The sequence below is a fragment of the Myotis brandtii genome, unplaced genomic scaffold (assembly GCF_000412655.1).
Source record: "Myotis brandtii unplaced genomic scaffold, ASM41265v1 scaffold321, whole genome shotgun sequence".
NCBI classification, from domain to species: domain Eukaryota; kingdom Metazoa; phylum Chordata; class Mammalia; order Chiroptera; family Vespertilionidae; genus Myotis; species Myotis brandtii.
The window spans coordinates 1,400,454-1,428,379 of NW_005362314.1; the positions used below are offsets into that span (position 1 = coordinate 1,400,454).

General features: G+C 52.4%; 2 protein-coding genes across 5 annotated transcripts in view; both read right to left on the bottom strand.

The window, feature by feature from the left end:
• Nucleotides 1–1,610: 1,610 nt before the first annotated feature.
• On the bottom strand, nucleotides 1,611–5,071 carry ZNF414 (zinc finger protein 414). Of its 3 annotated transcripts, none has more exons than XM_014543277.1 (8): nucleotides 4,925–5,071; nucleotides 4,431–4,466; nucleotides 3,967–4,276; nucleotides 3,588–3,695; nucleotides 3,385–3,490; nucleotides 2,571–2,914; nucleotides 2,440–2,490; nucleotides 1,611–2,030 (listed from the first exon to the last, which is right to left on the bottom strand). In XM_014543277.1, the coding sequence occupies exons 1-8, from the start codon at nucleotides 4,925–4,927 to the stop codon at nucleotides 1,825–1,827; spliced, it is 1,164 nt and encodes a 387-aa protein (XP_014398763.1). In that variant the 5' UTR covers nucleotides 4,928–5,071; the 3' UTR covers nucleotides 1,611–1,824. The 3 variants fall into 3 exon arrangements, with proteins under 3 accessions (XP_014398763.1, XP_005870776.2, XP_014398764.1); XM_005870714.2 differs by having other exon boundaries at nucleotides 1,611–1,967; nucleotides 4,925–5,070; XM_014543278.1 differs by lacking the exon at nucleotides 4,431–4,466 and having other exon boundaries at nucleotides 4,925–5,069.
• Nucleotides 5,072–9,266: 4,195 nt separating this feature from the next.
• MYO1F (myosin IF) overlaps nucleotides 9,267–27,926 on the bottom strand; it is a 34,107-nt gene continuing 15,447 nt past the window's right edge. For both annotated transcript variants that reach the window (XM_005870717.2, XM_014543279.1), the window contains exons 13-28: nucleotides 26,549–26,635; nucleotides 25,889–26,056; nucleotides 24,679–24,764; nucleotides 22,351–22,432; nucleotides 20,806–20,912; nucleotides 20,248–20,346; nucleotides 20,007–20,151; nucleotides 14,292–14,406; nucleotides 14,028–14,197; nucleotides 13,278–13,423; nucleotides 12,099–12,245; nucleotides 11,771–11,919; nucleotides 11,417–11,500; nucleotides 10,625–10,820; nucleotides 10,371–10,540; nucleotides 9,267–9,703 (exon numbers count right to left, since the gene is read on the bottom strand). In XM_005870717.2, coding sequence (XP_005870779.1) covers nucleotides 9,627–9,703; nucleotides 10,371–10,540; nucleotides 10,625–10,820; nucleotides 11,417–11,500; nucleotides 11,771–11,919; nucleotides 12,099–12,245; nucleotides 13,278–13,423; nucleotides 14,028–14,197; nucleotides 14,292–14,406; nucleotides 20,007–20,151; nucleotides 20,248–20,346; nucleotides 20,806–20,912; nucleotides 22,351–22,432; nucleotides 24,679–24,764; nucleotides 25,889–26,056; nucleotides 26,549–26,635 — 2,028 coding nt within the window. In that variant the 3' untranslated portion in view covers nucleotides 9,267–9,626. The remainder of the gene's footprint in view (nucleotides 9,704–10,370; nucleotides 10,541–10,624; nucleotides 10,821–11,416; nucleotides 11,501–11,770; nucleotides 11,920–12,098; nucleotides 12,246–13,277; nucleotides 13,424–14,027; nucleotides 14,198–14,291; nucleotides 14,407–20,006; nucleotides 20,152–20,247; nucleotides 20,347–20,805; nucleotides 20,913–22,350; nucleotides 22,433–24,678; nucleotides 24,765–25,888; nucleotides 26,057–26,548; nucleotides 26,636–27,926) is intronic.

Consider the following 27,926-nt stretch of genomic DNA (forward strand, 5'->3'; position numbering starts at 1 on the left):
GTGGATGCCGCTGTCTCCTCATCAGGGAGCAGCGTCCCACCGAGACCCAGCTTTCATTCTCTTGTCTGTCTTTCCTTAATCCTTTCACCCCCCCACTCAGTTTACCTTTGGCCGCAACATGGGACTAGGGCTTTGGGAATGTGGACCCTGCTGGCTGGTAGCAACTGTGCCCAGCAACAAGGGTGGTGTAGAATCAGTGAGTGACTTAAAACTGGGCCTGGCTAGAGAGTCAGTGAGCTTACCCACCTACCTTCACCTTCTCTCTCTGTAAAATGGGCCCCTTGACCCTGCCCCACCTCCTCCCCAGGCTCTTGCAAAGGTTGAGGTAGCCATGGGCTTGGTGGCTGGAGGGACGTGAATCACTTGCAAACATTTCCCAAGTCCCCACCTTCTCTCCTCAGTCCCTCTATGAATCCTCACAAAGGATCCAGGGATGAGCATCAAGGCACTCATTTAAGACTAAAAAGTGAGATGCAGGAAAGCTGATGGACACACAGTCATGGCTATAAGCCTTCTAGCTGAGAAGGGGGAGCTCAGAGGGCCCTGGAGCCGCTTCCCTGATGGCCCATCTAACTCCACAGCTGGTGCTGAGTAACAACCATCTCAGCAGGGTCTGCAGGGGTTCACTCGTGTGCTTGCTCACAGGAAGTCTGTATTCAAGGAGGAGAAGGGAGAAGATGATTTGTGTGGCCCGGGGAGGGAATGGGAAGGTTCAAGATGGGGGCCTTGTGAGCTACTAGGAGAACAGGATCTTCATCTAGAGAACTATAGGGAGACACTGAAGGGTATAGGAAGGGGAGGGACACAATCAGAAGAGACCCGTTTTCAGGGGTGTTCAGACTGGGGGGGGGAAGGGCAGGAGGAATTGCTTCTGGTGCCTAGGAAGGGTAGAGGGCAGAGGCCTGGGCTAGGAGTACCATGGGGCTGGAAGGTAGTAGAACCCACCAGAGTGGTGGCTGCCAATAACACCTGGGACTTCCATACCAGGAAGCTTGGCCCACAGATCTCAGCGACAGCAGGGCTGAGACAGCAGTGTGGCACCAAAATTCCAACCCTGGCCCAGGCCTGACTTCCCATGAAGGAAGGGAAGACAGGACCAGGATGGGGAGGGATAAGGAGGGAAGGGAACCCAGGCTCTCCAGGGCTGACCTTGACCCACTGTTTTCCTTAGGCTGGAGCAGGGGAAAAATCCAGGACAAAGAAGAGGCCTGAGTCCTAGCCTACAACAGAATGCCCAGCTCTGGGGCTCTATCTATCCTGTCACCTCCCTGTGAGTTATCATTGGCCTAAGGACCTACATGGCTCTAGCTGGGCCAACTCAGCACTTTCTCAGGACCAGCCTCCCTGCCTGTCCTCCCCACTGACTCCCAAGACAATCAATCAATCAATCAATCATCTGTAAATTTCCATCCCATCTGGTTTCTGGAAGTGATTGGACAGCAGGCAGTGGCAGTACTGAGCAGGAGGCTGGTCCGTGTTGAGGTAACAGGGAAGGTGGGATATAAGTGGGTCGTGGGTAAGAGGAGGCCTGCCCTTCTCAAGATGGGGGGGCGGGGGGGTGCCCAAGACTGCTAGACAGGCTGCTGAGGGACCCAGACAGCATAGGCCAGTTCATCGCGCCTCTTTTATTATTTCCTCTCCCAATCCATTTCAGGCCCCACTAAAATTACAAAACTACCCCCATCTCATGACCCACTCTATGCGGCATTCAGAGCAGCAAGAAAACTGTACACTTCCCCTTTGATAGCAGCAGCAGCAGCAGCGAGCAACACCTTGGGTGCAAGCAGGGCCAGGTCTGGGTGGGGCAGAGGAGGTGGCTGAGCCTCAGCCCCGCCCCTCGCCTCTGGGGCCTCCATCCTCCCCACCCTGGTGCTCCAGGACCTTACCCACCGGGCAATCGGGGCGTGGCTGCCCGGGGGCAATAGAGCGGTGGTCCTCCAGGTGAAGGGTCATGGCGGGCCGCGAGGCTGTGGAGAAGGTGCACTGCATGCACGAGTAGCGACCACGCGTGTGCTCCCACAAAATGTGCCCTGCGGGCAGGCGGGACCCTGTCAGTCCCGGCCCCAGCCCAGAGATCTGGTCCATCACCAAGGACGGCGGTCACGGGCGAGGGCGCTTCGGACATTTATCCATTCCCATCAGCTCGCGAGTACCGAGGGGCTGTCCTGCCTCATCCATCTTCCCCGGGTGTGTGCCCCCCTGAAACTGGGGGCATTGAACTTGACTTCTCTGTGTCCCCCATTCCCATCCCCGGAATCCCCGCAGAGCGCGAGCTTTACATGGTAACGCCGGTGCAGATGAAGGCGCGTGGGCCAGTAATTTTTAAGGCAAAATCCTGTATTTCAGGGCTGGCACTGCTGCCTCCTAGCACCTCCTGGGCCTGGCAGGACGCAGGACAGAAACCCCCTCCATCCCGCCCTGGTGGTCACCTGCACGCACCTGAGGGCGCGTCCGAGCCGCCCTGGGGTCTTCGAGGACTGCCACCGGCACCTGCGGTAAAATAGGCGGGTCAAGGTCAGAAATCGGAGCAAACTCAGCCCACCCTCTGGCGGCCCTGCCACAGCACTCACCTTGGCTCTTTTTCCAGACCGCGGCGCTGGAGGCCGGCAGCCCAGGAGCGGCAGCCAGGAAGGGGCGCAGGCGCGTGGGGTTTAGGCCAAAGGACGCGGGGTTCAAGTAGGGCAGAAAGGGCCCGCTGGGGGCAGGGGCGGGGGCCGTGTAGGGCTCGGGCAGCGGGTGCTGCCAGCCCGTCGCCGACGCAGAGTCAGATTCCGTGGGGCGCTCGAGCGCGGAGGGCTCCTTGTCGAGGGCAGGGGCTGGCGGTGGGGCTGGGCTCTGCGCATGCTCAGCGCAAACATGCAGATGCTTGAAGAGCGAGCGGTGCGTGCGGAAGCGCAAGAGGCAGTTCTCACACCTGGGGACGAACACAGGCCTGGGCTGGGTCTCCTGGGCACCAAGAAGGGGGACCAGACCCAAGTCACAGATGACCCAACTGCGGGGTAGGAACTGGTCCTCAGTGCCCCCTACGCTGACCGCGACCCTTCCGGACCCCTCCAGGTCAGAGCCCTGGGAAAAGGAAGAGGTCTCAGCCTAGACTTAGGTGGTCCGCTTTCCTCTTAGAAGCTTAAGGAGAGACTGGGAGGAACCACACCCACATGAGCCCCACCCCTCCGGGTCCTGGGACCTTCTCCAGGTACCAGTCTCTCTGGGACAGGTCTTGCCCGAGGCCACACCGATTTTCAGACCCCAGCCCCTACCCCATCAGCCCCCTGACTGGGAAGTAGAAGGCTTGAACCCCAGGTATTGGCTGTCACACCAGGAGCAGGAGCTGCCTAGGGCCTAGTCACCAAGGACCAGAGGAGGCTGGGGTGGTCAGGGTCTCACTTGAAGTAGCGATTGGGTTTGTAGTGCAGCTTGCCGTGTGCCACCAGCTCCTGCATGCTGGGGAAGGTCTCGGTGCAGTTCAGGGCGGAACAGCGGAAGAGCTTGCCTGGCAAGGCAGGGGCGGAGGACAGAGGAGTGGAGTGGGGTGGCCACGGATCAGCCTGGGAACTCTGCCTGCCTCCCACCACCTACTCTGACCTTACCTTCCAGGGACTGTGTGGGTGGGCAGTGGGTACGCAGATGCTGTGCCAAGTCACGAACGCTTGGGAAACTGAGGCAGCAGCCAAGGCTGGAGCAGGGTATCTGCTTTCCTGTAGGATGTACACAGCAGGGTCACCCCTCCCTCCCCTCCCCCATGCTGTCCGGGGCTCTGCCCAGAGAGTTACCCTATGGTCTCCTACTGGGTCTTTACCATCTACCGCTTCCACTGGACTGAGCTGCCAGAGGGCAGGGGCTGAGTGGACCTGGCTCCTCACAGCAGCCACAGCCTGGCACACACTCAGTGATATCACCAAGTATGGAAATGCTGTTTTCCTTCGGTCCAGGGCCTGTGCCCCCACAGAAGGCCCTATCACAGGTCACCTGGTGGTGGGCGTCGCCTGGGAGGCCGCAGGTCCTCACTGGTCCCAGAGACTGCGCTGGTGGGGCCAAGGCTAGATCCAGGGCCAGGCTGGCCCGCGCCTGGGGCTGAGGAGGCGCCCTGCTGGGCCCCTCCAGACCCTCCGCGATCCCACAATGGGGGTGTGGCTGTCTGGTCAGGCCCTGACGCCTCCCCCATGGAGAAGGAGGGGGCTGCAGTGGCCACGCCTGGGGACACTTCCTTCTGGGTCTCACTGGAGCTGGGCTCTGCATTGATCAGCATGTCCGGGCTGGGCACGGAGGGTTCCTCCTCCTGGTGGAAAAAAGAGGCGGGGAGACCCCTCTGGGCCCAGGGTCTGCTGGGGCCAGCCAGGGGAACCCTCCCTCCCCCCAAAGACCGTGGTGCATTCCTGAAGCAGCGAATGCTCCGGAAACAAGAGCCAGTCAGCCCCATCCTAAGGAGTTACCATCCAGGGAGGCAGGCAGCTAGGCGGGAAGTGTTCCTAAAGCAGAAGTGGACAGCTGTCAGGAAGTGCTCATAGAAAGCAGCATCCCCTCTGCCCCAGCTTAGGAAGATGGGAGGCCCCCACGTGGCCTGGAGGGAGTAGGCGGGACAAAGGCTATGAAGGCGAGGCTCTGAACAGAGTGGAGTTAGGAAGATGCTGGTGAGGCCGGAAGTGGCCACGTGGATTGTTTGAGGACGGACCGGAGCTGTGCAGGTGAACTTGGAAGTGTTGGGGGCCGGTGGCATGAAGACCGGGGGCGGAGCCCGAGCTCAGTGGGGGTGGCCCAGTCAAAACCAGGCCCGGAAGTCGGGGGTGGGGTGGTAGCCAAATGACTAGTGACGGGGCGAGTGTCCGGATGTGGGGGCGGGGTTGGCCGGAGGGTGTGTGCGTGACAGGACCGCTCCCCTCCAGTCCCCGCTGGCTCGCCGCACCCGTGTCCCCGGCGCCGCGCTCACCATCCTTGGCCCGGCTAGGCCTTTTGTCCCCGCAGCTCCTGCGGCTCCGGCTGAGGCTGCGGCGACTTCCAGGGCGGCCGCGAGCTCGCGCTCACTTCGACGCCATTATCCGCCTCCCAGCTCTCGCGAGAGCACCGGCGGGACCTGCGCAGGGCGCTCCGTGAGGGGGCGGGGCCTGCGGTCAGGGGACTCCTGAACCACAGAACAGCCCCCGCAGCGGGTTTGCAAACTGAGGGCAATGTTAACAGCCAGTGCGCTGAGATCCAGGATTAAAATCTTCCCTGGCCTGTGTACTCGTCTGTAAAATGGGTATCTTCAGCCCATTCCGTATCATCACCAGCCTGGAAAGGCGATAAACAACGCTCCTTTTTTTTTTTTTTTTTTTACAGAGAGGAAGGGAGAGAGAAACATCGATCAGCTGCCTCCTGCACACCCCCTTTTGGGGATGTGCCCGCAACCAAGGTACATGCCCTTGACCGGAATCGAACCTGGGACCTTTCAGTCCACAGGCTGACGCTCTATCCACTGAGCCAAACCGGTTACGACAACGCTCCTTTTTGAAGAGGTTGTGTTGACTGGCACCCTCTTTGAAGGAAGTTGGCAATGGTCGTCAACATTTTTTTAAAAACTTTATTTATTGCCCTGGCCGGTGTTGCTCAGTTGGTTGAGCGTTGTCCCATGCACAGAAAGGTCACTGGTTTGATTCCGGGTCAGGGCACAAGCCCAGGTTGTAGGTTTGATCCCCCGTGGCGGTGCCTACAGGAGCCAAACAATGTTTCTCTCACATCAATATTTCTCTCTCCCCCTCTCCTTTCCTCTCTATCAAATCAATAAAAACATTTTTTTTAAATTGTATTGATTGACTTTAGAGGAAGGGAGAGAGAGACATCCACCCATTGTTCCACCAATCCATGATTCATTGGTTGACCCTTGAGTTTGATCCCCCGCGGCGGTGCCTACAGGAGCCAAACAATGTTTCTCTCACATCAATATTTCTCTCTCCCCCTCTCCTTTCCTCTCTATCAAATCAATAAAAACATTTTTTTTAAATTGTATTGATTGACTTTAGAGGAAGGGAGAGAGAGACATCCACCCATTGTTCCACCAATCCATGATTCATTGGTTGACCCTTGAATGTGCCCCTAGGATGGAACCCTCAACCTGGAAGTATAGGTTCCATACTCCAACCAACTGAGCTACCTGGCCAGGCAGTAGTAAAAATTTTCAATGCATTTAGTTTTGAAGTTGGAGTGGGTCCGTTGGGATAGCTAAGGGTGGGAAGCAAGCTAACTGTCAGGAAGGGTGTGTTTCCAGGAGGATGGCACTGAGTGTACCAGCATAGAATGAGTCACCTGTCCAACCTACTGTGTGCTAGGTTCTGGGGACTCAGAAATGAACAGTGCCGGCAAACATCCCTGACCTCAGAAGCCACTCACATTTTTAAATGGGAAAACAGACAACAAATGCAGAAAATGATCTTAGGTTATATTTAGTGCTACCAAAAACAAACAAACAGAAGGATGTGGCCGTGATGGGTCAGGGAAGCCTTTCTGTGAGGCGACTTCTGAGCTGTTGCCTGATAGGAAGGAGTGAGCCAGTGGAAGGTCATGGGGCCAGAGCACTCTGGAAAAAGTGGGTAGGTACAAATGTCCTGAGATGGGGAGGGACAGACTTGTCTTTTTCAGGGAACAGCGACATCAGTGCGCTCCAGCAGAGTGGAGGCGGGATGTGGAAGACAGAAAGTGAACTTGGTGCAGGGAGGGTCATGCAGGGCTTTGTGAACTGGTTTCTATTCTAGACACTGATGAATTTTCAGCAGGGAGAGGTACACCATCTAATCTCTGCCTGTCCTTTGGAAGTTGAGCTATTGGGGGACAGTGAAGTGTTTTTGATATCAGAGCTCTTTAATACATTATTTAACCATTCGTGAGGTGTCTGAGTTCAAGGCAAGTGTAGACAGTGTGCAATGTAATCCCATCTGTGTACATAAGATGTACCTGTATGCTTTTTTTTTTCATCCTCACACGAGGCCATGTTCACTGATTTTTTTAGAGAGAGGGGAAGGGAGAGAGAGAGAAACATTGATTGGTTGCCTCCCGCACGTACCCCAATGATGAGGCCGAGCATTGAACCCAAAACCTAAGTACAGTGGGGCTTGACTTACGAGTGTCCCAACTAACGAGTTTTTTGAGATACCAGCTGTCTCTCGGCCGATTTTTTGCATTGAGTTGATAGAGTAATTTGAGTTAACGAGCTCCTTAACGAACTCGGTCTCGGAACGAATTAAACTCATAAGTCAAGGCCCCACTGTATGTGCCTGGACTGGGAATTGAACCCAAAACTTTTCAGTGTAGTGGATGACTCTCCAATCAACTGACCCACACCGGCACCTGTGTGCTCTTATATACAGAAAATACCTTTAGAAGGAGACATTAAAAATTGGGGAGGGGAACGGGGATTTCTGAGGGAGAGACAGATTTTTCACACCTTTGTGCAGTTTGAATTTAAAAACTTATCTTTTGATTATCTTTAATACAGTTAAAAACTTAAACAGGTCATTTTGATGCATGGTGGAGAGGTGTGTGTGAGCAGGGAAGATTGGTGCATATGGGGAAGGGTGGGGTGAGGCCTCAGAAAGGACAGGGATCTAAGGAAGGGAAAGGAGGGCCTGAACTTAACAAGTTTTATGTATAAAAAAAGAGTCAATAGGATGTGGGCTGTGTGGGTGAGGTCAAACTGACAGGTTTTCAGATACTGTAACCTAGATGTGAGAAGCTGTCTATTACAATACGTTAAATCCACTCCCTTTTCCATACTCAGCTCCACACCCAAACCTCATTCACTCATCCTATCCAGAAGACCCTACTTCCTACATATGTGGTGCCTGCCACGATGGTAGTGGGGCCACAGGGTGAGTGTGAGGGCAGAGAAGGGAAAGGAAGCCCTGATTTCTTCCACCAGGAAATGCCCAGCTGATCAAGTTGGTGGCTCATGTGGGTTGTCCTCCCCTCTGTCTGTCCTCACATGTAAGTCTTGCAGCAAGAGACGCACACATAGTGGTTGGGCAGAGTGAGAAAATCAGAGATGGAAGGAACCAGGGACATTCAAGGGACTGGCTGGAAGCTTTTGTATAACAATGGACTAATAAAAGGGCTTTTGAGCCCTAACCGGTTTGGCTCAGTGGATAGTGTTGGCCTGTGGACTGAAAGGTCCCAGGTTCAATTCCGGTCAAGGGCATGGGGTACATCCCCAGGAGGGGGTGTGCAGGAGGCAGCTGATCGATGTTTCTAACTCTCTATCCCCTTCCCTTCCTCTCTATAAAAAATCAGTAAAATATGTTTTAAAAGGAAAAAAGGGCTTTTGAGACTCAGTTGCAACCTTGGGATTCCCCCCCCCCCCCCCCCCAGCTACACTCAGCTTCCCCAGGTAGGTGCAGAAGAGAGAGGGTGCAGATCCTGCAAAAGGCTCAACTGGCCAGTCATCCCCTGTCCCTTCTCTGGCTCAGTCCTGACCCCACCAGTCTCCCAGACTGGCTGCTCTTTGAGGGGCTGAGCACAGAAAAGGTGTCCATCTAGAAAGCCAGGCTCCTTAGGCTGAGACCATGGCAGAACTCCCAGCTGGTTCCAGCTGTGCCTGTAAGGTCTCAACGGCTCAGATTTCAGCATGGGTTTGCAGACAGCTAGGGAGACCAGTTGCCAGATGACCCCTTCACCTGTGACCATAAGTGCAGAAAGTCAGGGCCCTGGAATGTCAGAACCTTCCAGACCACGGGTAAATGAGGGCTAAGAAGGCACAAACATGGGGTGGGGGGTAGGGACCAGGGGTGGCCCAGGGTGGACTGTGGAGCCTCTTTCCTTCCTCAGGGTCCAGTCAAGTCCTAGATGGGTTTGGGGACTGCAGATTCAGATCTGACAGAACCAACCAGACCATTTTTTGAAGGAAAGCTGGGATACAACTTCTGGCAGCTGGCAAGTAGACAAGCTCAAACTTTTTAAGGCTTGGCTCTGTGGAATCTTGGGCAAGTGACTCAACCTCTGAGCCTTCATGTTTCCACCTGTAAAATGGTGCATTTGCTGCTCCTATGTCACAGGTTTCTTTTCTTTTCTTTTTTAAATATATTTTATTGATTTTTTACAGAGAGGAAGGGAGAGGGATAGAGAGTTAGAAACATCGATGAGAGAGAAACATAGATCAGGGGCCTCCTGCACACCCTACTGGGTATGTGCCCGCAACCAAGGTACATGCCCTTGATTGGAATCGAACCTGGGACCCTATCCACTGAGCCAAACCGGTTAGGGCATATGTCACAGGTTTCTAAGAAGTTTGGCGCTCAGTCTGTTCATACTTCTATCCGGCAAACATTTATTGCCTCAGTGGAGAAGGAGGGAGGTCACACTTGTGAAGGCCTCTCCACTTTTCCCCAAGCTTTGCTGCTAGGATACGACTCATTTCATACTCACAAGGCAGCTGGGAGGTAGGCTCTGCTGTTAGCCCTATGTGACACACTAGGAAATGGGTGTGACACGGGAGGCCAGGGCCCAGAGGTGGCTGCAATGATGACCCTCAGACCCACCCAGAGCCTGGGCTGGGCTGGAGGCCACAGGACTGGACCTTCTGGCTAATGCAGCTAAGAGAAAGGAGACCCCCTGCCAGCAGGGCCTGGCTCCCTGGCAGGCGGAAGGACAGAATTGGCCCCCCCCACTCAGATCTTCTCCACATAGTTTCCAGGGAAGAGGCCCTCCTGGCCATGCAGCCGGCCTTTCCACCAGCCTGAGGAATCTGTGGGATAGAAGAAAGTATGAGGCACCACCCACCCCACCCCAGAGGAAACCTTCATGTTGGCTCAGTCTGTCTTACTCATTTCCACTGGCCTGGCATAAGGCAGAGGCTGAAAAGAGAGTGATGGAAGGAAGGGAGGGAGGGACACATACATGATTTTTCCTTGTCACTGGCTCACATTTCATCATTTTCTAGAACATTCACTTGTACTCTTCCCGCAGGCCCCTCCCCATAGTCTCTATGCTGGACCCAAGAATGACCTCAATGGGGCTTCCCCACCTACTTACAGAGGGTGCTGTTGAGTCCCAGGCTCCTCTGGGGGGCAGCCCAGGGGCTTACTAGTAAGTTAGAAGGTGGCCTGTCTGGATGGCCCATTTCCTACTCACAAGGGGACTCTGAGGTTCTGCTAGCCCTATGTTTGATCGGTAACAAAAATGAGGCTGGGGTACTACATGTGATGCAGTGAGACCAGGCTCCCAGGTGGCTTAGGAGGTGATCTCCACCCAACGCCTCTAGCTTATGCAGCCACTGGCGCAGAGGAGGGTAACTCTAGCTGGGCCTGGGAGCTAGCTGGCCCCTCTGTTCTCCCATTGGACGATATGCAGTAATGGGGGTTGCCTGGCTGGGTCAGGGTTCCCACCCCTCCCACCTGTCCTAGCACACATACCTTCCATGAGGATCTCGATAACCTCATTCACGTTGAAGCTCAGCTCATCCACGTCTTGGCCCACATACTGATACAGTGCCCGGCACCGCGGGCCATGTGTCCGTGGCTGGGGCTTGGGTCGGCCCACACCAGGCACCGGTCGCTGCCCCACGCTGCGCTTCCTCTGCATGCTGTGGGCACAGGGGGTGTCCATCACAGCCCTAGATACTCCCCTGCCTACCTACCTCTCGGGGCTGCCCCCCCACCGCACCTACCCGGCCACACCCTCGTCAGGCACATTGAGGAATTCTGTGTTGTGCTCGGAAGGGGGCCGTGCCCGGGGGTGCCTGCTGGCCCTCTGGCCTGAGGGTGGAGGGCCTCGGGGAGGCCGCTGAGAGCCCCCTCCAGATGTGATCTCCAGGGGCAGAGGGCCTCCTCTGGCAGAGGGGGGTACCCCGTTTCGGTCCAGACCTGTGGTGGGAACAAGGATGGAGGCATTTATTAGGATGCTCTGGGAGGATGTGGGGAGGATTTGTCTCCAAGTTCCCAGTCTGAGGGAGGAGGCAGCCACACTCAATCTGGTATGGTGACTGGGCCAGAGGGAGGGACCCAGGGGCCAGGTGGGACGAGAGAGGTTCTGCAGGGGTAAGATTCTGCCCCGCCCCCACCCTTGTAGGAGGGCTTTTTGAGGTGGGTCTTGGAAGATGAATAGGAACTCAAGTGTAGTGGGAATTTGGGAGACAGGCAGAGCAAACAGCTCCAGCAAAGGCCTGGAGGTAAGTGCAAATTTGGTAAGTTGGTAAAAATAAGATGTAGCTTGTATGACAGGAGTGTAAGAGGAGAGGAGAGGAGAGGTCAGTGGTTATAGCAGGTGTCAGATTCCGGAGGGCTTTGAGTACCAAACTAAGCTTAGCCTTTATTATGTGGAAGATGGGGCGCTATGGAGAGTTCTGGATAGAGAAGTAGAGCGTTATCACTCTGCTTGTTAGCGCGGACAGGCAGTTTGGCTCAGGTTACGGAGCCCACAAGCAGCAGGGGAAGACCCTTAGTGGGGGGCACCTCCTCACCCCTGGGGCGCCCGGGCGCCGCCCGAGAAGGGCCCGGGGCCGATCTTCGCGGTCTTCCCTGGGCCGCTCCTTTCCGTGTGGGCTCTGGAAGGGAAGGGAAGGGATGTGGGCGTTTGAGCGGCGGCCCCGCCCACAAGCCCAGTCTCTTCTGGCTCGGCCTCGAGCCCGCTCGCCTCTTTGGCCACGCCCCCTCCTCATCTCTCGCCCAATCATTGGTCTCCTCTAAGTCTTTCCCTCTCCTCCATGGCCCTCCCTCACCCTTGGCCGCCTCACTGGCTCCGCCCTTCCAGCCTTGATTGGTCCCTTGCTGGCCTCGCCATTTTGGCTACGCCCGCCGCTTCTGCGCAGACTCACTGGAGCTTTTGGGTAGCCCATCACCCACGCTGACGGTGAGGGCTCGGCCGCTAGCTTTGAGCTCCGCCACGTCGCTGGAGCCACGCGAGAAAGTGACGCTGCGGGTGCCGCCTCCGCCCCAGCCCTCCTTCTTCACCCGGAACTGTAGTCTGTGGAGAGAGGAGGAAGCTGTATGGGCGCCGCCTCCCGAATAGGAGGACCTCCCCACCCCATCCTTGCCCGGCGGGGCACCGGTGGGTGGCGGAGCAGTTGAGCTGGTCCGCGGGCCGGGAGGGGGTGCTGGGCCTAGACTAGCGCCAGGATGCGGTGGTGATGGGGAGGGCCCTACGTGTCGCTGAAGGTGAGGGGCAGGGGTCTCCGTGCTGCCTCCTCAAAGCGCTTGCACAGGAGGCTGACAAACTCCGTCTTGAAGATGCTTTCCAGGAAGCTGTCGGCCGCTTCTTCTTGGAGGATGAAGAAGTCGTCTTGCCGCGTGCTGGGGAGGGCAGGAGGAAAGGCCGGTGGTAGTGATGGGTGAGGGTGGTAGAAGGAGTGACTGTGAGATGCAGCCGGGGAGGGTTAGGTAAAAGGCAAGTGAGGAGTTAACAGGTGGAAGCGGGAGAAGGGAGGGAGCAGGAGGAGGTGGTAATAGAGAAGGGCCAGGTAAGGAGTCAGGGGAGGGGACAGGTGCAAGGGGCAAATAAGGATCATGAATGTGGGGGCTGGTGAAGGTGACATGTGGGGCCAAGAGAGAGTTATATGTATAGCAGCAGGTAAAACGGTCAGGGTTACAGATGGGGCAGCAAGTATGAGGACAGCTGAGGGTGACAAGAGAGTGACTGTGGGGCAGGTGGACTCCTGGCCTCACCTGAGGGAAACTCCCCGCAGGGCCTGGATCTCCAGCTTCTTCTTCAGGACCTCACGAACCTGGCCCTTCTCCGGTCCCTTCTTCACCTTCTCCCGCCCAATCACATACACACATCTGGGCGTCAGGATCAAGTCCCTCTTGATGGGCTGTGAGGATGCAGTTACCATAGAGGCTGATGGCAGGGGCCTGGGGCATGGGATCAATTCCAGGCAGAGGGTGGGGCTGGTAGGTCGGGTGAAGGTGTCCCTTCATGTGAAGGTATATGAGTGGTTATATAATAAATAAGAGGTTAAGGAAGGCTATATTGGCTAGAAGGGGGTGTCTGAAAAGGTACAGGATAGGTAAATGTGAGATGCAGCCGGGGAGGGTTAGGTAAGAGGCAAGTGAGGAGTTAACAGGTGGGGGAAGCGGGAGAAGGGAGGGAGCAGGAGGAGGTGGTAATAGAGAAGGGCCAGGTAAGGAGTCAGGGGAGGGGACAGGTGCAAGGGGCAAATAAGGATCATGAATGTGGGGGCTGGTGAAGGTGACATGTGGGGCCAAGAGAGAGTTATATGTATAGCAGCAGGTAAAACGGTCAGGGTTACAGATGGGGCAGCAAGTATGAGGACAGCTGAGGGTGACAAGAGAGTGACTGTGGGGCAGGTGGACTCCTGGCCTCACCTGAGGGAAACTCCCCGCAGGGCCTGGATCTCCAGCTTCTTCTTCAGGACCTCACGAACCTGGCCCTTCTCCGGTCCCTTCTTCACCTTCTCCCGCCCAATCACGTACACACATCTGGGCGTCAGGATCAAGTCCCTCTTGATGGGCTGTGAGGATGCAGTTACCATAGAGGCTGATGGCAGGGGCCTGGGGCATGGGATCAATTCCAGGCAGAGGGTGGGGCTGGTAGGTCGGGTGAAGGTGTCCCTTCATGTGAAGGTATATGAGTGGTTATATAATAAATAAGAGGTTAAGGAAGGCTATATTGGCTAGAAGGGGGTGTCTGAAAAGGTACAGGATAGGTAAAGGTATACTTGCTGGACACGTGTACCCAGGTCAGGTAAGAGTAGCTGTGCACAGGTGTCTAGGCTAGGTGAAGGTGTGTCTAATTGACAGGTCTATTTAGACTGAGTGAGTGTGTGATACCTAATGGATAGATGTTTCCAGGATAGGTGAGAATGGTCCTGTGGTCAGGGCTTCTGGGTAAGGTAAGTGTGTAATTGTGGACAGATGTATCTGGCCAGGTGAAGACACATCTGATGGATAGGTGTGTTTGGGCTACATAAGGGCATATTTGATGGATAGATGTATCTATGTTAGTTGAGCATATACCTGTGGGCAGGTGTGCCCCAGCCAGGTGAGGGTGTACCTCTGATGGGGGTGCCAGGCTGGAACCAGGGTTCTGGACATACCCACTTGCTAGTGCCTCACCTTGAAGCGGCGGTCGTACTTAGTGACCGAGTCAGCGAAGTCCACACGCTCCCTCTTGCCCAGGAACTGACGCAGCTCTGGCCGCTCCTCCAACCCCAGGTAGTCTCCAACAAAGTTCCGATTGATGCTATTTCGTCTCCGCTCCTTCTTGTTCAGCAGGATGTTGGAAGCTGTGGGAACACAGGGTGTGGGGGCAGAGGTTGTGGCTTGGTTCTTCCAGGTACATCTGTTTGCACCCTCTGCCTCCCACCTGCAGCCTCTTACCTTCCTCTCGCATCTCCTCATACTTCCGGATTGCCACATGGCTCCGCCAGGCCTTCTGGATAGTGCGGGCAAAGCCATCAAACTTGCGCTCTCGCATCTCTTCTAGAAGAAAGAGCTGGGCGGGATGGAGGGGTGGTGGGTCCTAGTGTCTCCCCAGGGCCACAGTCTCCAGTTTCTCTTGAGCCCACCCCACCCACATGCTCTTGCTCAGGGGCCCCTGCTATATCACATTATGGTCAAAATTTTCTTCCTCCACATGATGTGACCCAGGATTCCCTCCCAATATGTGGCACAAGCCCCTGCATTAAATTATAACTGGCTTGCCTGGTTGGGTTCAAATCCCAGCTCTGCCTATTACAGCTGTGTGGTTTTGCCAGAAATGGTATAACATCATGTTATCCCACACTACTAATTATGCTATGTTATGCCTTTCATGTGAGGTGCACCCCAACTTCAGAGATGTTAGGAATGTGAATCAATGTGCATTTTAGAAGAACAGTACTGTAAACATGGACATCTAATGGCAGGCGACTGTGGTTATGCGGTGTATGACCTGCACAGCCATGCATGGTAGTCCGGGATAGAGATCTTGTGCAGAAAGCAGACTTTCTGGTGTTTTTTTCAGTCCTCATCTGATGATATGTTTATTGATTTTTATTTATTTTTAAAAAATATATTTTATTGAAATTTTACAGAGAGGAAGGGAGAGGGATAGAGAGCTAGAAACATCGATGAGAGAAACATCAATCAGCTGCCTCCTGCACACCCCCCTTGGGGATGTGCCCGCAACCAAGAAGGTACATGTTGACTGAATCAAACTTGGGACCTTTCAGTCTGCAGGCCGACGCTCTATCCACTGAGCCAAACCGGTTAGGGCTGTTTATTGATTTTTAGAGAGAGAAGAAGGGTCAGAGAAAGAGAGAAACATCAATTGGTTGCCTCCCTTATGCAACCCGGCCTCCAACCAACTGAACCACCTAGTCGGGGCCAGACTTTTGAGTTTTAAGGGTCTTGGTCCAGAGAGTGCTTAGAAAATAAACTATATTTGACCAAAGCATAGTGGAAATGCCATGAAAGATATCTTAAAAAAAAAAAAAATAACAGGTGAGCATATCAAGGAGAGGAACCCACTGGATATGAAGAGTTATAAATCTATAGTAATAAGAACAGTGGGGTGCTGGTCAAGGACTAGAACTATCAAATGGAATAGGACAGATGGTTGGGAAACATCCTAATTCAAACATACATTTAGTGATAAAAGAAATAGCATTGACATCAGTGAAGATGGGAAATACTGAAGATGAAATTGGGCTTTATAAAAAGAATTAACCCTTCACTCAGAACGATTTCTCAAATACACAAATACCCATCACTGCTCAAAGCCTGGCTATCCACTTTGCTGGCCAAGGTGGTTGATGTCTCCCAGAAACTCCAGGCTTTCCTGCAAGGACTAAAAGGATGATTCTACAGATACCTGGTCCAAATGCACTTTAAAAATATAACTTGGAGGATTTGTATAGCCGTGGGTGTTTATAACTATATAAGGTTTGGAGTCTTCTCACAAGGAAGAAAAACCAACATTGCAGTTTTGTGTGTGTATTCTTTTGTTCCTCTAATATTCTATGGTTGGTGGGTCTGTGTACAAAGTGTGTCTGAGTAATGCCTCGTGTAGGTTGTCTGGAGGGCAGGAAGGTGCATTAATTCTCTGGTTTGCTGAGGGGGACAGGAATGAATAATGGGAGACCAACCTGTAGAACTGTGAGTGAGCCAGTCAAACAGGAACCCCCTTCCCTTTAGCTGTTTAGGAAGATGGGACAAGTGATTTCTGCCCAGTAAAGAGAATTTGTTTTCAGTTTGGGAAATGAGCCTTCCTGTCTACAGAGTTCAAAATGTATCTCCTTTATGCTGCGGAGGGCAAGTATAGGTGTGCGAAGGGGGCTGGGACAGGATTCAAGTCGAAGCTTATCCTGGTGGGCTGGGTTGAATAGGGTCTTCCCCAAAATTCATGTCCACCCAGAACCTGAGAATGTGATCTCATCTGGAAAGAGGGTCTTTGCAGATGTAATCATGTTAAAATGAGATCACACTGGAGTAGGGTGGGCCCTAAATCCAATATGACTGGTGTCCTTATATGGAGAGGGGAGGCCATGTGATGACAGGTAGAGATGGCAGATGCATCTATAAACCTAGGAACGCCAAGGATCTCTGTCAGCCACCAAAAGTTAAGGAGAGGCAAGCAAGGATTCTTCCCTGGAATCTTGAGAGGAAGCGTGGCCCTGTGGCACCTTGATTTTGGATTTCTAGCCTCCAGAAATGTGAGAACATAAGTTTCTTTTGGGTTAAGCCATCAAGTTTGTGGTGCTTGGTTACAGCAGCCACGGGAAACTAATATACCTGGGATGATGGAGAGTGAAGGCCAACAGGTGTATAACATGTCCAAGGATAATTTGTGTCCATGTTTACAAGAAACAATCCAATTCAGAATCATCTCACTTGAACGCATTTGTGGTTGAGAGAAGCTCCAACTCCATTTGGTTCACTTAATTCCTTGATCAGCTTTTTTTTTTAAAGTATATATTTTTACTGGTATTGATTTCAGAGAGAAAGGGAGAAGGAGAGAGATAGAAACATCAATGATGAGAGAGAATCATTGATTGGCAGCCTCCTGCAGGCCCCCTACTGGAGGGAATCAAGCCCGCAGCCAGGGCATGTGCCCTTGACCTGAATCGACCCTGGGACCCTTTAGTCTGCAGGCCAATGCTCTATCCACTGAACCATACCAGCTAGGGCCACATACTGGGGATTGAGTCTGCAACCCAGGTAGGTGCCCTGACCTGGAGTCAAACTGACCTGGTTCATAGGTTCACGCTCAACCACTGAGCCATGCCGGCTGGGCCCTTGATCATTTTTTAAAATATATATTTCATTGATTTTTTACAGAGAGGAAGGGAGAGAGAGTTAGAAACATCGATGAGAGAGAAACATCAATCAGCTGCCTCCTGCACACCCCCTACTGGGGATGTGCCTGCAACCAAGGTACATGCCCTTGACCGGAATCGAACCTGGAACTCTTTAGTCCACAGGCCGACGCTCTATCCACTGAGCCAAACTAGTCAGGGCATGATCAGTTTTTGATATAGCATAGTCAAACTGTTTTAATGCTCCCCTCCTCCCCCATTTTCATTTCACTAAAATTATTCTCATTAGGATAATTTTTATTTCCTGTGCAAATTACCAGTCTTTTTTTTCCATTATAAAAAATTCCCACCAAGCTTTTACCTTTGTAAATTTTATCATTCAAATTGCAGTCTCTGCTGTAACCGGTTTGGCTCAGTGGATAGAGTGTCGGCCTGCGGACTGAAAGGTCCCAGGTTCGATTCCGGTCAAGGGCATGTACCTTGGTTGCAGGCACATCCCCAGTGGGGGGTGTGCAGGAGGCAGCTGGTCGATGTTTCTCTCTCATCGATGTTTCTGACTTTCTATCCCTCTCCCTTCCTCTCTGTAAAAAATCAATAAAATATAAAAAAAAATTGCAGTCTCAAAATGTGCAGGCCGCAGTTTTCGTCAAAATTTGATTTTACCTTCTATAGTCTTAGTGCTAGCTTTATTTTGTCTATCTTTTGCAGTGTCTATATTATGTTTCTTTCAGAGTCAGATTTTACAATCTGCCAGTAACAGGCAAGATAGATTCTCTTTCTCTCCCACCCATCCTCCTATTTTTCTTCCTCTCCCTCTCTCCATTTTTTTCTTATCGGTTACAAATTGAATTGTTTCAGGTATATTTTTAGCCATGGACAATTTTGGTTTGTGATAAGTTTCTGTTAGTAACAATATTGACTTTGAATGAGATTCCAGACTTTTTATTTTTTTGGAGCAAAGTGCATCCATAGGGAAAAGCTCTAGGAGGTAGATGTGGATAAATTCGGCGACAAAATTTCCCAACCTCCCAAGACAGACTATTTTCCTATCTGTGAAATCTCAGAGTGTCCACCCCTCTGTGTTGTTTGGATTGGTGAGAGAACAGTTACCTTTAAGTACTGTAACTTCAAGGGAATCATTTCAACAGTCTCCTGGTTGTCTCCAGGTGCCAGCAGAGCAGGTGCCAGGGGGCACCTGGCTGGCCCTGCCCTGGCCCTATACCCAGCAAACCTTTCCTTGCTGTTCCAGCTTATCCCAGACTGGGAACCTAGGATTCGCCTGAGAATCTGGCGAACTAGTTAAACTCATTGACATGGTCATCTCCCTGTTTGCTTTCCAACCTCACATAGAAACAGGGCCCAGGCAAGCCCTTCGGGGATTCCTTGCCCTGTTTTTTGTTGATTTTTTTAAAAAACTGCCCCCTGCCCTAACTAGTTTGTCTCGGTGGATAGAACGTTGGCCTGTGGACCAAAGGGTCCCAGGGTTGATTCTGGTCAAGGGCATGTACCTTTGGTTGCAGGCTCCTTCCCAGCCTGGGCCATAGTTGGGTTGTGTGCAGGAGGCAACCAAAACACATTGATGTTTCTCTGTCTTTCCCTCTCTCTTTTACTCTGCCTAAAAACCAATGGTAAAATATCCTCGGGTGAGGATTAAAAAAAACAAAAACTTCCCTCTTGCCCTGACTGGCTTTCTCAATGGTTAGAGCACCAGCCCATGGATTGAAGGGTCATGGGTTCGATTTCTAGTCAAGGCCATGTACCTCAGTTGCAGGTTCCCCGCCCCAGTAGGAGTTCATGCCAGAGGTAACTTGTCTCTCACATCTCATCGATGTTTCTCTCCCCCCTCCTTCCCCCCTTTCCTTCTCTCCAGAAATCAATGGAAAAACTATCCTCAGATGAGGATCAAAAAAACTTACTCCAGCTTTATTGAGATATAATTGTCATGTAACACTCTGAAAGTTTAAAAGTGTACATGACTTGATTTGATACACTTCTATATTGCAAAATGATGACCATATAGGTCAGCTAACACATCCATCACCTCCCATAGTTACCATTTCTTTTGTGTGGTGAGAACATTGAAGATCTCTCTTAGCAACTGTCAACTGTATAATACAGCATTGTTCACTCTTGTCACTGTGCTGTACATGACTCCCCAGGACATAGTCCTCATCATTTCCCTGCATAGAGTGGGTGGTGCTTCCAGCCTTTTGATAAAAGGCTAAGAGCTGATGTAGCTCACTGGAGGGATTGTTCCTATGTTGGAGGATGTGCAATGAGGTTTGTCTTTGATGTATCAGGACCCGAGGCTAGTTTTGGATAAGAAAAATGCCACTTTGACATGAATCTCAGGCTCAGGGACCTGATGTGTTCATGAATGAAGGAGTGAAGGAAGAAAAGGAGATGGAGGAAGGAAAAAAAAGAAAGAAGAAAGGAAACAAGAGACAAAAGGACATTCTGGATAAGCCATGCATCCTTATTCTTTCCAGGCACCCATGTGTTTCTCTACCTGCTTCCTGGCCACCAAGGACTATCCAGATAATTTAGGTTTTTCTGATCACCTACTACATGCCAGGCACTATGCATTGGATTTCCTGTTCTGTCTAATCCTCAGCCCAGTCCTGCATGGCAGCTTTTACTCTCCCCACTTTCCAAATGGAGAAACTGAGGCTTGGAAGGGCGAGGAAACATGTTCAAGATCACACAGTGGCCTGAAGAGCAGGACCTGAGCCTATGCAAGTGATCCAGGTGTCTTGTCTTGTCTGTCTGTCTGTCTCTCTCACACACACACACTTACTGACTCAGGGTTCTTGACGAAGACCTTGGTGCTCCCCATCTGATACTGGTCCTGTTCCATGTTGACTGCACGCAGCAGGTGCTGGACGCCCTGACGCTCGTCCCCGCGCCACCGTGGCCATGTCTGGGGGGTCAGAATGGCGTACCTGGTGGCAGAAGGTTTGGGAGGGTTTGAGCAGGTGGCTCAGCTGGAGGTTATTCTGCAGGTGGTGGTTAGGGCTGGGAATGGCAGGGCACCTCACCTCTGCAGGAACTTGGCGAACTGGCGGCGATAGGCAAAGCCTGCCCTGCGTACCCTGATGTTCTCCTTCAGGCCCAGGTACTCAACTTGGTGCTTGACCCTGGAGGGAAGGCAGCCTGAGTCCCCTGGTGGGGGCCTCCCCAGTCCTAGGAGCGGGGGTGGGGGGATATCTGCTGGAGGCAGTATCGGGGCTGAGGTATGGGGGGGGAAGTTCACCGCTGGTCCCAGCGAATCAGTTCTGTGGAGGGGGGGCCTGGGTTCTGGGATGAGGGGTCTGTGTTGGTTCTGTGGCCAGTCACTTCTAGAGTGGGGTCTAGGGACTGCTAGTCTCTGGGTCATCCTCCAGTCAGTTTGGGGCTGTCCCTGGGGTCAGTGGGGGTCTTGGTCTTTTCTAGGTGTAACCCCAAGGCTCTGAGGGACTTTGCAGTGGTCCTAGAGGTCAGCCTGGGTTAATCCTGCGATGTCATGCAACCCCAGGAGGGTTCCAGAGGAAGGGTCATTTTTGGGGATAGGCAGTGTGGATTGGTCAAGACGGTAGCCAGACCAGGCTGGGGGTCACCTGCTTTCCTCCCAGTCATGGGGCTTCTTGGTCTCGTTGGGTTTGATGCAGCGGATATAGTGGGGTGTGCACTTCTTCAATGTGGCCACCAGGTCATTGGCTTGTTTCTGAGGCAGAGGAGAAGGCAGGGAGTGGTGCACAGATAGGCCCCTCTGGCCCCTTTCTCCTCCCACCCTGGAAATAGACCCAGGAGACAGAGACACACTGTGTGTGGACAGGGACTGGCCAGTGTTTGTTGATGGAGTACTAAGTCCTTGGGGTAACATGTCCCTCAGAACATCCCTGCCTATCCTCCGGAGACCAGTACTTTGGAGGTAGGGAATCCTGTGTATGTGCCTGAGACATCAGCCTTGGTTGTGCCTTTTAGCACCCCCATGGAGACTAGAAAGGAAATTGTTCCAGGTGTGGGGACTGGCGGGAGCAGCAGGAGACTCTGGTGTTGATCATGGCTCTGCTGTGTGATCTGGGCCAGTGACTGCACCTCTCCGAGCCTTGGTCTCCCCATCTGCCAGATGGGACTAGTCCCACATGTGTAAAGTATCCTGTATTTGCTACCAGCACTGACAAGTGCTCAATACATGGTTATTAAATATTACTATGCCGCTCTAGCTGGTTTGGCTCAGTGTTTAGAGCGTCAGCCTGTGGACTGAAGGGTCCCGGGTTTAATTCCAGTCAAGGGCACATGCCTGGGTTGCAGGCTTGATCCCCAGTAGTGGGTGTGCAAGAGGCAGTCAATCAATGATTCTCTCTCATCATTGATGTTTCTGTTTCTCTGTACCCCCCCCTTCCTCTCTGAAATCAATAAAAACATATTTAAAAAATATTACTAGGCTGACACACCCATGTCCATAGCAGCACTGTTCACCATAGCTAAAAGGTAGAAACAATCCAAGTGTCCATCAACAGAGGAATGGATAAGAAAAAGCAGTATATCCACACAATGGGATATTATTCTGCTTTAAAAAGGTAGGAAATTCTGACCTACAACATGGATGTACCTTAAGGACATTAAGCTCAGTGAAATAAGCCAGTCACAAAAGGATGAATACTGTGTGATTCCACTCATAGGAAATCCTTAGAGGAGTCAGATCCATAGAGACAGAAGTAGATGGTGGGTGCCAGGGGCTGGGGGAGGGGGAAGAGGAGTGTTTAATGGGGACAGAGTTTCAGTTTGAGAAGACGAGGAAGTTTTGGAGATGATGGTGGGGGTGGTTGCACAACAATGTAAATGTACTTGATGCCACTGAACTGTATGTACACTCAATGGTTAAGATGGTGTATTTATGTTATGTCTGTTTTATCACAATTTTTTAAAAGTGGCAAATGACCAAAAGATAAAAAAATTTTTTAAGTCATGGTTCACTTCTGGATTTAGGGTGTTAAGGAGGGGCCATTGAGGAAGCTGGCCCAAGCCCCTAACCCCAGAGCTGGAAGAAGACTCTGCTGGTCAGAGAGTGCCAGAGACGGGGCGGAGGGTCTGGATGCAGGAGAGACAGACACAGACGTCCACATGCCCAGCTCCTCCTGGCCTGCCCTAAGGCTCACCTTGATCTTGGAGCCAGCAGTGCTGGGGCGGCCCTTCTTGTCTACATCCAGCTTCTCGGGGAAGAGCATCTGGAGGAAGGCGCTGGGCAAGGAGAGAGAAGGGGTTGGAAGTACAGCTGGGCCTTGGGTTGCATTTCCCAGAAGTGGGGCTGTTTAGGGGCCTGAGACCCAGAGGACATTCTGAAAGGTATAGTTCTTTCTGAATGTGGAGGGTGAGATGTTGAGAATCAGAGGGTTGGTTTTGTTTTTTTGGTTCCTTGATTATTTATTTGCTCTGTTACTTCTTCCACGACCACACAGGACTTGGTGTAGCAAGTAAAGCAGAAAAAAGTTAAATGAAGTAGGAAAATATATCCAGTGATGCAGCATCTTGGGCAGCAGGAGCAGGACCCCGCAGAGGAACCATTTTACACACACAGGATTGCATGTAGGATGTAACCATGTTTGTGATTGTCAGAGATGGACACAACCTAAGTGTCCATCAGCAGGGGATCAGTTAAACACACTCTGGTACATCAGGCTCCCCCTCATCTTCTCAGCTAGATCTTCTCTGACCACAGAATGAGTGGACTGCTTAATAAATGCCGAGTATCTCTCCCTCTCCCTTCCTCTCTGAAATCAATAAAAATATATATATATTTAAAAATTGTATTTGTCGCTTGAATTCTATTAGATGTGGAATGTATTGGACAGCACTGCTCTAGAGCAGCAATTTTCTTTTTTAATTTAATTTATTTTTATATATTTTTATTGATTTCAGAGAGGAAGGGAGAGGGAGAGAGAGAATTAGAAACATTAATGAATGAGAGAAAATCATTGATCGACTGCCTCCTGCACGCCCCCGACTGGGGATCAAACCCACAACCCGGGCAGGTGCCCTTGACCGGAATCGAACCCAGGACCCTTCAGTCCGCAGGCCAACGCTCTCCACTGAGCAAAATCGGCCAAGGCTAGAGCAGCAATTTTCAACTGGTGTGCTGCAAGAAATGTTAAAACATGCAATACCTAACTGGTCAGGGGCACTGATCTCTTTTCCCTTAGATCAGTAGTTCTCAACCTGTGGGTCTCGACCCCTTTGGCAGTCGAATGACCTTTTCACAGGGTTGTTCAGATATTTACATTACATATCAGGTATTTACATTATGATTCATAACAGTAGCAACATTACAGTTATGAAGTAGCAACGAAAATAATTTTATGGTTGGGTCACAACATGAGGAACTGTATTTAAAGGGCCAGAAGGTTGAGAACCACTGCTCTAGATTGTCAAATTAAATAATGACAACCACTTGCCCTGGCCAGTTTGGCTCAGTGGATAAAGCATCGGCCTGCAGACTGAAGGGTCCTGGGTTCAATTTCGGTCAAGGGCACATGCCTGGATTGCAGGCTCGATCCCCAGTAGGGGCCATGCAGGAGGCAGCGGATCAATGATTCTCTCTCATTCATTGATGTTTCTAACTCTCTCTCCCTCTCTCTTCCTCTCTGAAATCAATAAAAATATATTTAAAAAAAATGACAACTACCAACACAGCAATAGCTGTCCAGTGTGAATGAATCAAAATTATACCTTTTTTTTTGTCAGATTGGCAAAAAATATGGGGTTTTTTTTTTTTTGGTGTGGCACAGAATTTTAGTAATCAGTTTAAGTGTGCCATGAGATGAAAAGGTTGAAAAGTGGCTGCTGTAGACCAATGAATCTTAAACTCTGACTTGTATATGGGTCCGGGGTGGTGGGTGAGGGTAAGAGTCTTATTAATAAAATCCAGATTTTGGTTCCATCTGCCTGGGGTCGAGCCTGGGATTCTGCATTTGTAGCCAGCTCAGACAAGGCTCAGGTGGCTTGCGGGAACCACTTTCAGCCCTTTCAGAACCACTGTCTGTGCTAGTTCTATTTGCCTTTTTTCCTAGTTCAATCTGTTGGCTCAGTGACAGCAGCTGACTTGTGTCATCCATCCTTGCAAGTTCAAATGGTGCCTGGTCCACAGCAGAGCTGAACACAATTTTGAGGTATAAAAAGCCAAAAGATGGTACCCGGCATGCTACTGTGGTCAGGGAGATAGGGCCATATGAGTTAGCACAGAAAAACGCAGGGTGCGGTATGTTCTCACTGCATGGAAAGGGAAGCTGTCGGCACCAATGCTTGAGTTTGCAGAGGGAGCGCTGGAAAGGTTACTGTTGAGTCAGAACCAGCCACTAGAAATGCTATCCTGGCCGCACAACCCCCCTCCCCCAAAGTCTGTGGCGGGATGGAAGCTCTGGGGAAGATGGGGTGGTCCCTGGGCCTCCCCCATCTGCAGGGGTGGGTTCTGCCCAGATGTCCCCACTTACTGCTCACTGGTCTGCATCAGCTCTATGAGGTCGGAGAAGAGAACATCTCGGTTCCTCTCACAAAAGCCGCTGACGTTATAGGAGACCTGGAGGGAGGTGGCATGCGGGGAGTGAGGGGCTGAAGCCAGGGTAGTAGGGGGGCTACAGCCCAGGTGGTCATGGGGTGAGAGAATGAGGGTAGTAGCTATGGTTCAAAAGGGGGGGTGGAGGCAGCAGCATGGGCCTGGGGTCTCTGGGCATCTGATATTCAAGTTGAAATTGGAGGGTGGGAGCTGCAGTCTGGGTTAGAGGTGAGGGGAGGAGATGGTATAGGCCAGAGTTGGGGATGGGTAGGCTGCAGCCTGGGCAGAAGGTCCCTGGGGTGGGGTGCTGCTCCTTAATTTAGAGTTAAAAGGTCAGAGCATCTGTGTCGTGGCCAATTGAGGGTATGGGAGGCTGTGTCAAGGGCAAGTTACAGGCGTGGCTGGAGATCCTGGGGGATTGCAGCCAGGCTTATGGGCTGCCATGCAAGGTGAGGGCTCTCCGTGCTGTTGTGGGTATTCCCTGGCTCAGGGGACACAGGAACTCCAGCTCATTTTAGGGACTGGTGGGCTGTAGCAAGCTGACCACAGAATGGAGGCTGGCCCTGCCCATGTTAAGGTCAGTGGGAGAGTCTGCAGTCCTGTCAATTGGGGAGGGAGAGCGTGGCCAGGGTGGGAGGCCAGTGGATTACTATGGCCTTGGGGAGGGGCCTGCCGGGGGGCTCAAGCCCATTGTGGAGGGTGGTGGCTTGCACTGTGGGCCTGGGGTCTCCAGGTTGGGGTCAGAAGATTGTAGGCTGTGTCCTGGATCAGGGGTTAGTGGGTCTTACCATTTAGATTGGGGCCTGGGGGTCTACTGCCCAATTTAGGGTCATTTGAGGGAGTTTCTGTCTTGTAAGGAGGAGCTGTCCTGCTAGTAGGGGGGCTGTGGCCTTGATCAGGGGCCAGTGAGTTTCTGCAGTTCTAACTGAAGGCATGGTGGGGGCTCAGGCCAATTTCTGGGGGTCAGTGAATGGGCGTCTGTGTTTCTGGTCTGTTGGTAAGGATGGAGAAGGGGGTGGGTAGCCCTGGATGGGGGAACCCAGGAGCTCCTGTTAGGATGTTGAGAGGCTGCAACCTGGACACCCAGGGTCTGAGGAGGTGCCACTGGGGCAGTGGGGTGGGGGAAGGCAGGGGGAGGCGGGTCGCACCTTGCCAGCGTAGTGGTGGATGACGAAGCCGGCACTCCAGCTGTTGAAGTGCTCGTGGGTACCCACGGCCACCTGCAGCTTCTGCTGCAGCGTCTGGTCGGCGCCACCGCCTGTGGCGTGCATGGTGGCACACACGTCGTCCAGGACACTCATGATGCCTGGGGGGCTCTGCGGTCATGGGGAGGTGGCAGTTGCTCAGTCTCGCCCTACTCTGTTCAAATCCCACTACAGGGACCTTCCCTGGGATGCGAATGGGGGTGCTTTCCAAATATAAGAGCAAAAGGTGGTGGTGGGGCACAAATCTCAGTGTGGGGGCTGCTGTGGAAGCTCCCTGGGGTGCAGGATGGGGTGATGGGCCCCATAAGAGATCCATGCCTTGTCACCTTTCCCAGATGGGGGTGTCTGGTGGGAGACCTGTCCCTGAGCACACTGACCCCTCTGTCCCTGGGCAGGCTGCCTGGGGAAACGTTTGTTGAGTGAATAAGTCAAAGGGGAGCCGGTGGGTAGAATGAATGGGTGAGGTGGCTGATGGGATGTGTCAGTTGTGCTCCAGGGTAAAGAGGGGCCTGTGGGGACCATTACCCCCTCCCTGCTCTCCCAGGTCTCCTAAGCTCAGCTCTGGGGCTCATTGAGACCCCCTAAAGCTGGCCTGGCTCTCACCAGCTTGTTTTCAATGAGGTCACAGACGATTTTGTTGTTGAAGTACTGAATGGGGGTCCAGCGGATGCCCTCCTGGACATACTCCTCCTGGTGGTGGCAAAGGGGGCAGGGGTGGGGTTGAGTGTCTGGACAAAGTTGTGCATTTCTAGAATGCATGCTCAGGATGGGTGAAGAAAGTGGGTGCTCTGCCACCCTCTTTCTCTTCAACAAGATGGCTGAACAGTCTCCCCAACAGATGCAGAAACGCAGATCTTTGTGAAGACCCTGAATAGCAAGACTATTACCCTCGACTTCTCACCCAGTGACACCAGTTAGAATCTCAAAGCGAAAATCCAAGATAAGAAGGGCATCCTGCCTGACTAGCAGCGTCTGATTTTTGTGGCCAAAGGGCTAGAGGATGGCCGCACTCTCAGACTGCAGTATCCAGACAGAGTCCACCCGCCGCTGGTGCTTCCTCTCAGGGCTGCATCATGGAGCCCTCCCTCCGCCAGCTTGCCCAGAACTACGACCGACTGCCTGCGACAAGATGATCTGCAAAAGCGTTCCACCGACCTGCACCCCTCATTGTCAACTGCTGCAAGAAGTGGGGCCACACCAGCAACCTGTGCCCCAAGAAGGAGGTCAAATAGGGCCCCTCCACCACCTCCTTGCCCGCAGGGCAACCTCTTGCCTGAACTCTGTGGCCATTGGGCCTCGATAAAGTTTCCCTTTTGTTGAAAAAAAAGAAAAGAAAATGGGGCAGGTACTCCCTCCAAATTTCCCCTACAATCTCATCAGTTAGGACTGTCTCCCATAACCAAGCCCATTGCCCTTGCGTGGAGCAGGCCGCAAGTGTCAGCCCTGGCAGCCCTCAATCAGAGAAAGGAGCTGGTGGAGAAATACCCAGTACCCTTGCCCCTTAGAGTGCCGAGCCTGAGGTCTGCTCTGTAAAGCTGCCTGGGGTCCAGGAGAACTGAGCCCAGCTGCCCGAGTGTAACCTGCTCATTAACACACCTTACCGGGGCTTAAAAAAACCCTCTCTTGCCTCGGCCAGGGTGGCTCGGTTGGAGCGTCATCCTGTGCATTGGAAGGTTTCAGGTTTGATACCCAGTCAGGGCATGTACCTAGGTTGTGGGTTGATCCCCGGTCTGGGCGTGTGGGAGGCAACCAATCAATGCATCTCTCTCACATTGATATTTCTCTCTCTTTTTTCCTTCCTCCCCCTCTGAAATCAATTAAAAAAAAAAAATCTCTCACTGCCTCACTCCTTTCCTGGTCTTTGCCCTGAAAGCTTGTGTGAGGCTCTGCTTCTGCGGATGGGTAGAATGAAAACATCAGGGATTTTTGTTTGTTTTGTTCATGGTGGCCTCCCTGGTACTGTAGACAGAGCCTGGCATGC

Excerpts from the sequence above, each read along its gene's own strand:
- ZNF414 (XM_014543277.1), bottom strand. Across the intron at positions 4,277-4,430 it reads GCTGCCTGCCTCCCTGGATG|GAGGAGGAACCCTCCGTGCC; the intron begins GTAACTCCTTAG and ends TTTTTCCACCAG. Across the intron at positions 2,915-3,384 it reads AAACCCAATCGCTACTTCAA|GTGTGAGAACTGCCTCTTGC; the intron begins GTGAGACCCTGA and ends GTTCGTCCCCAG.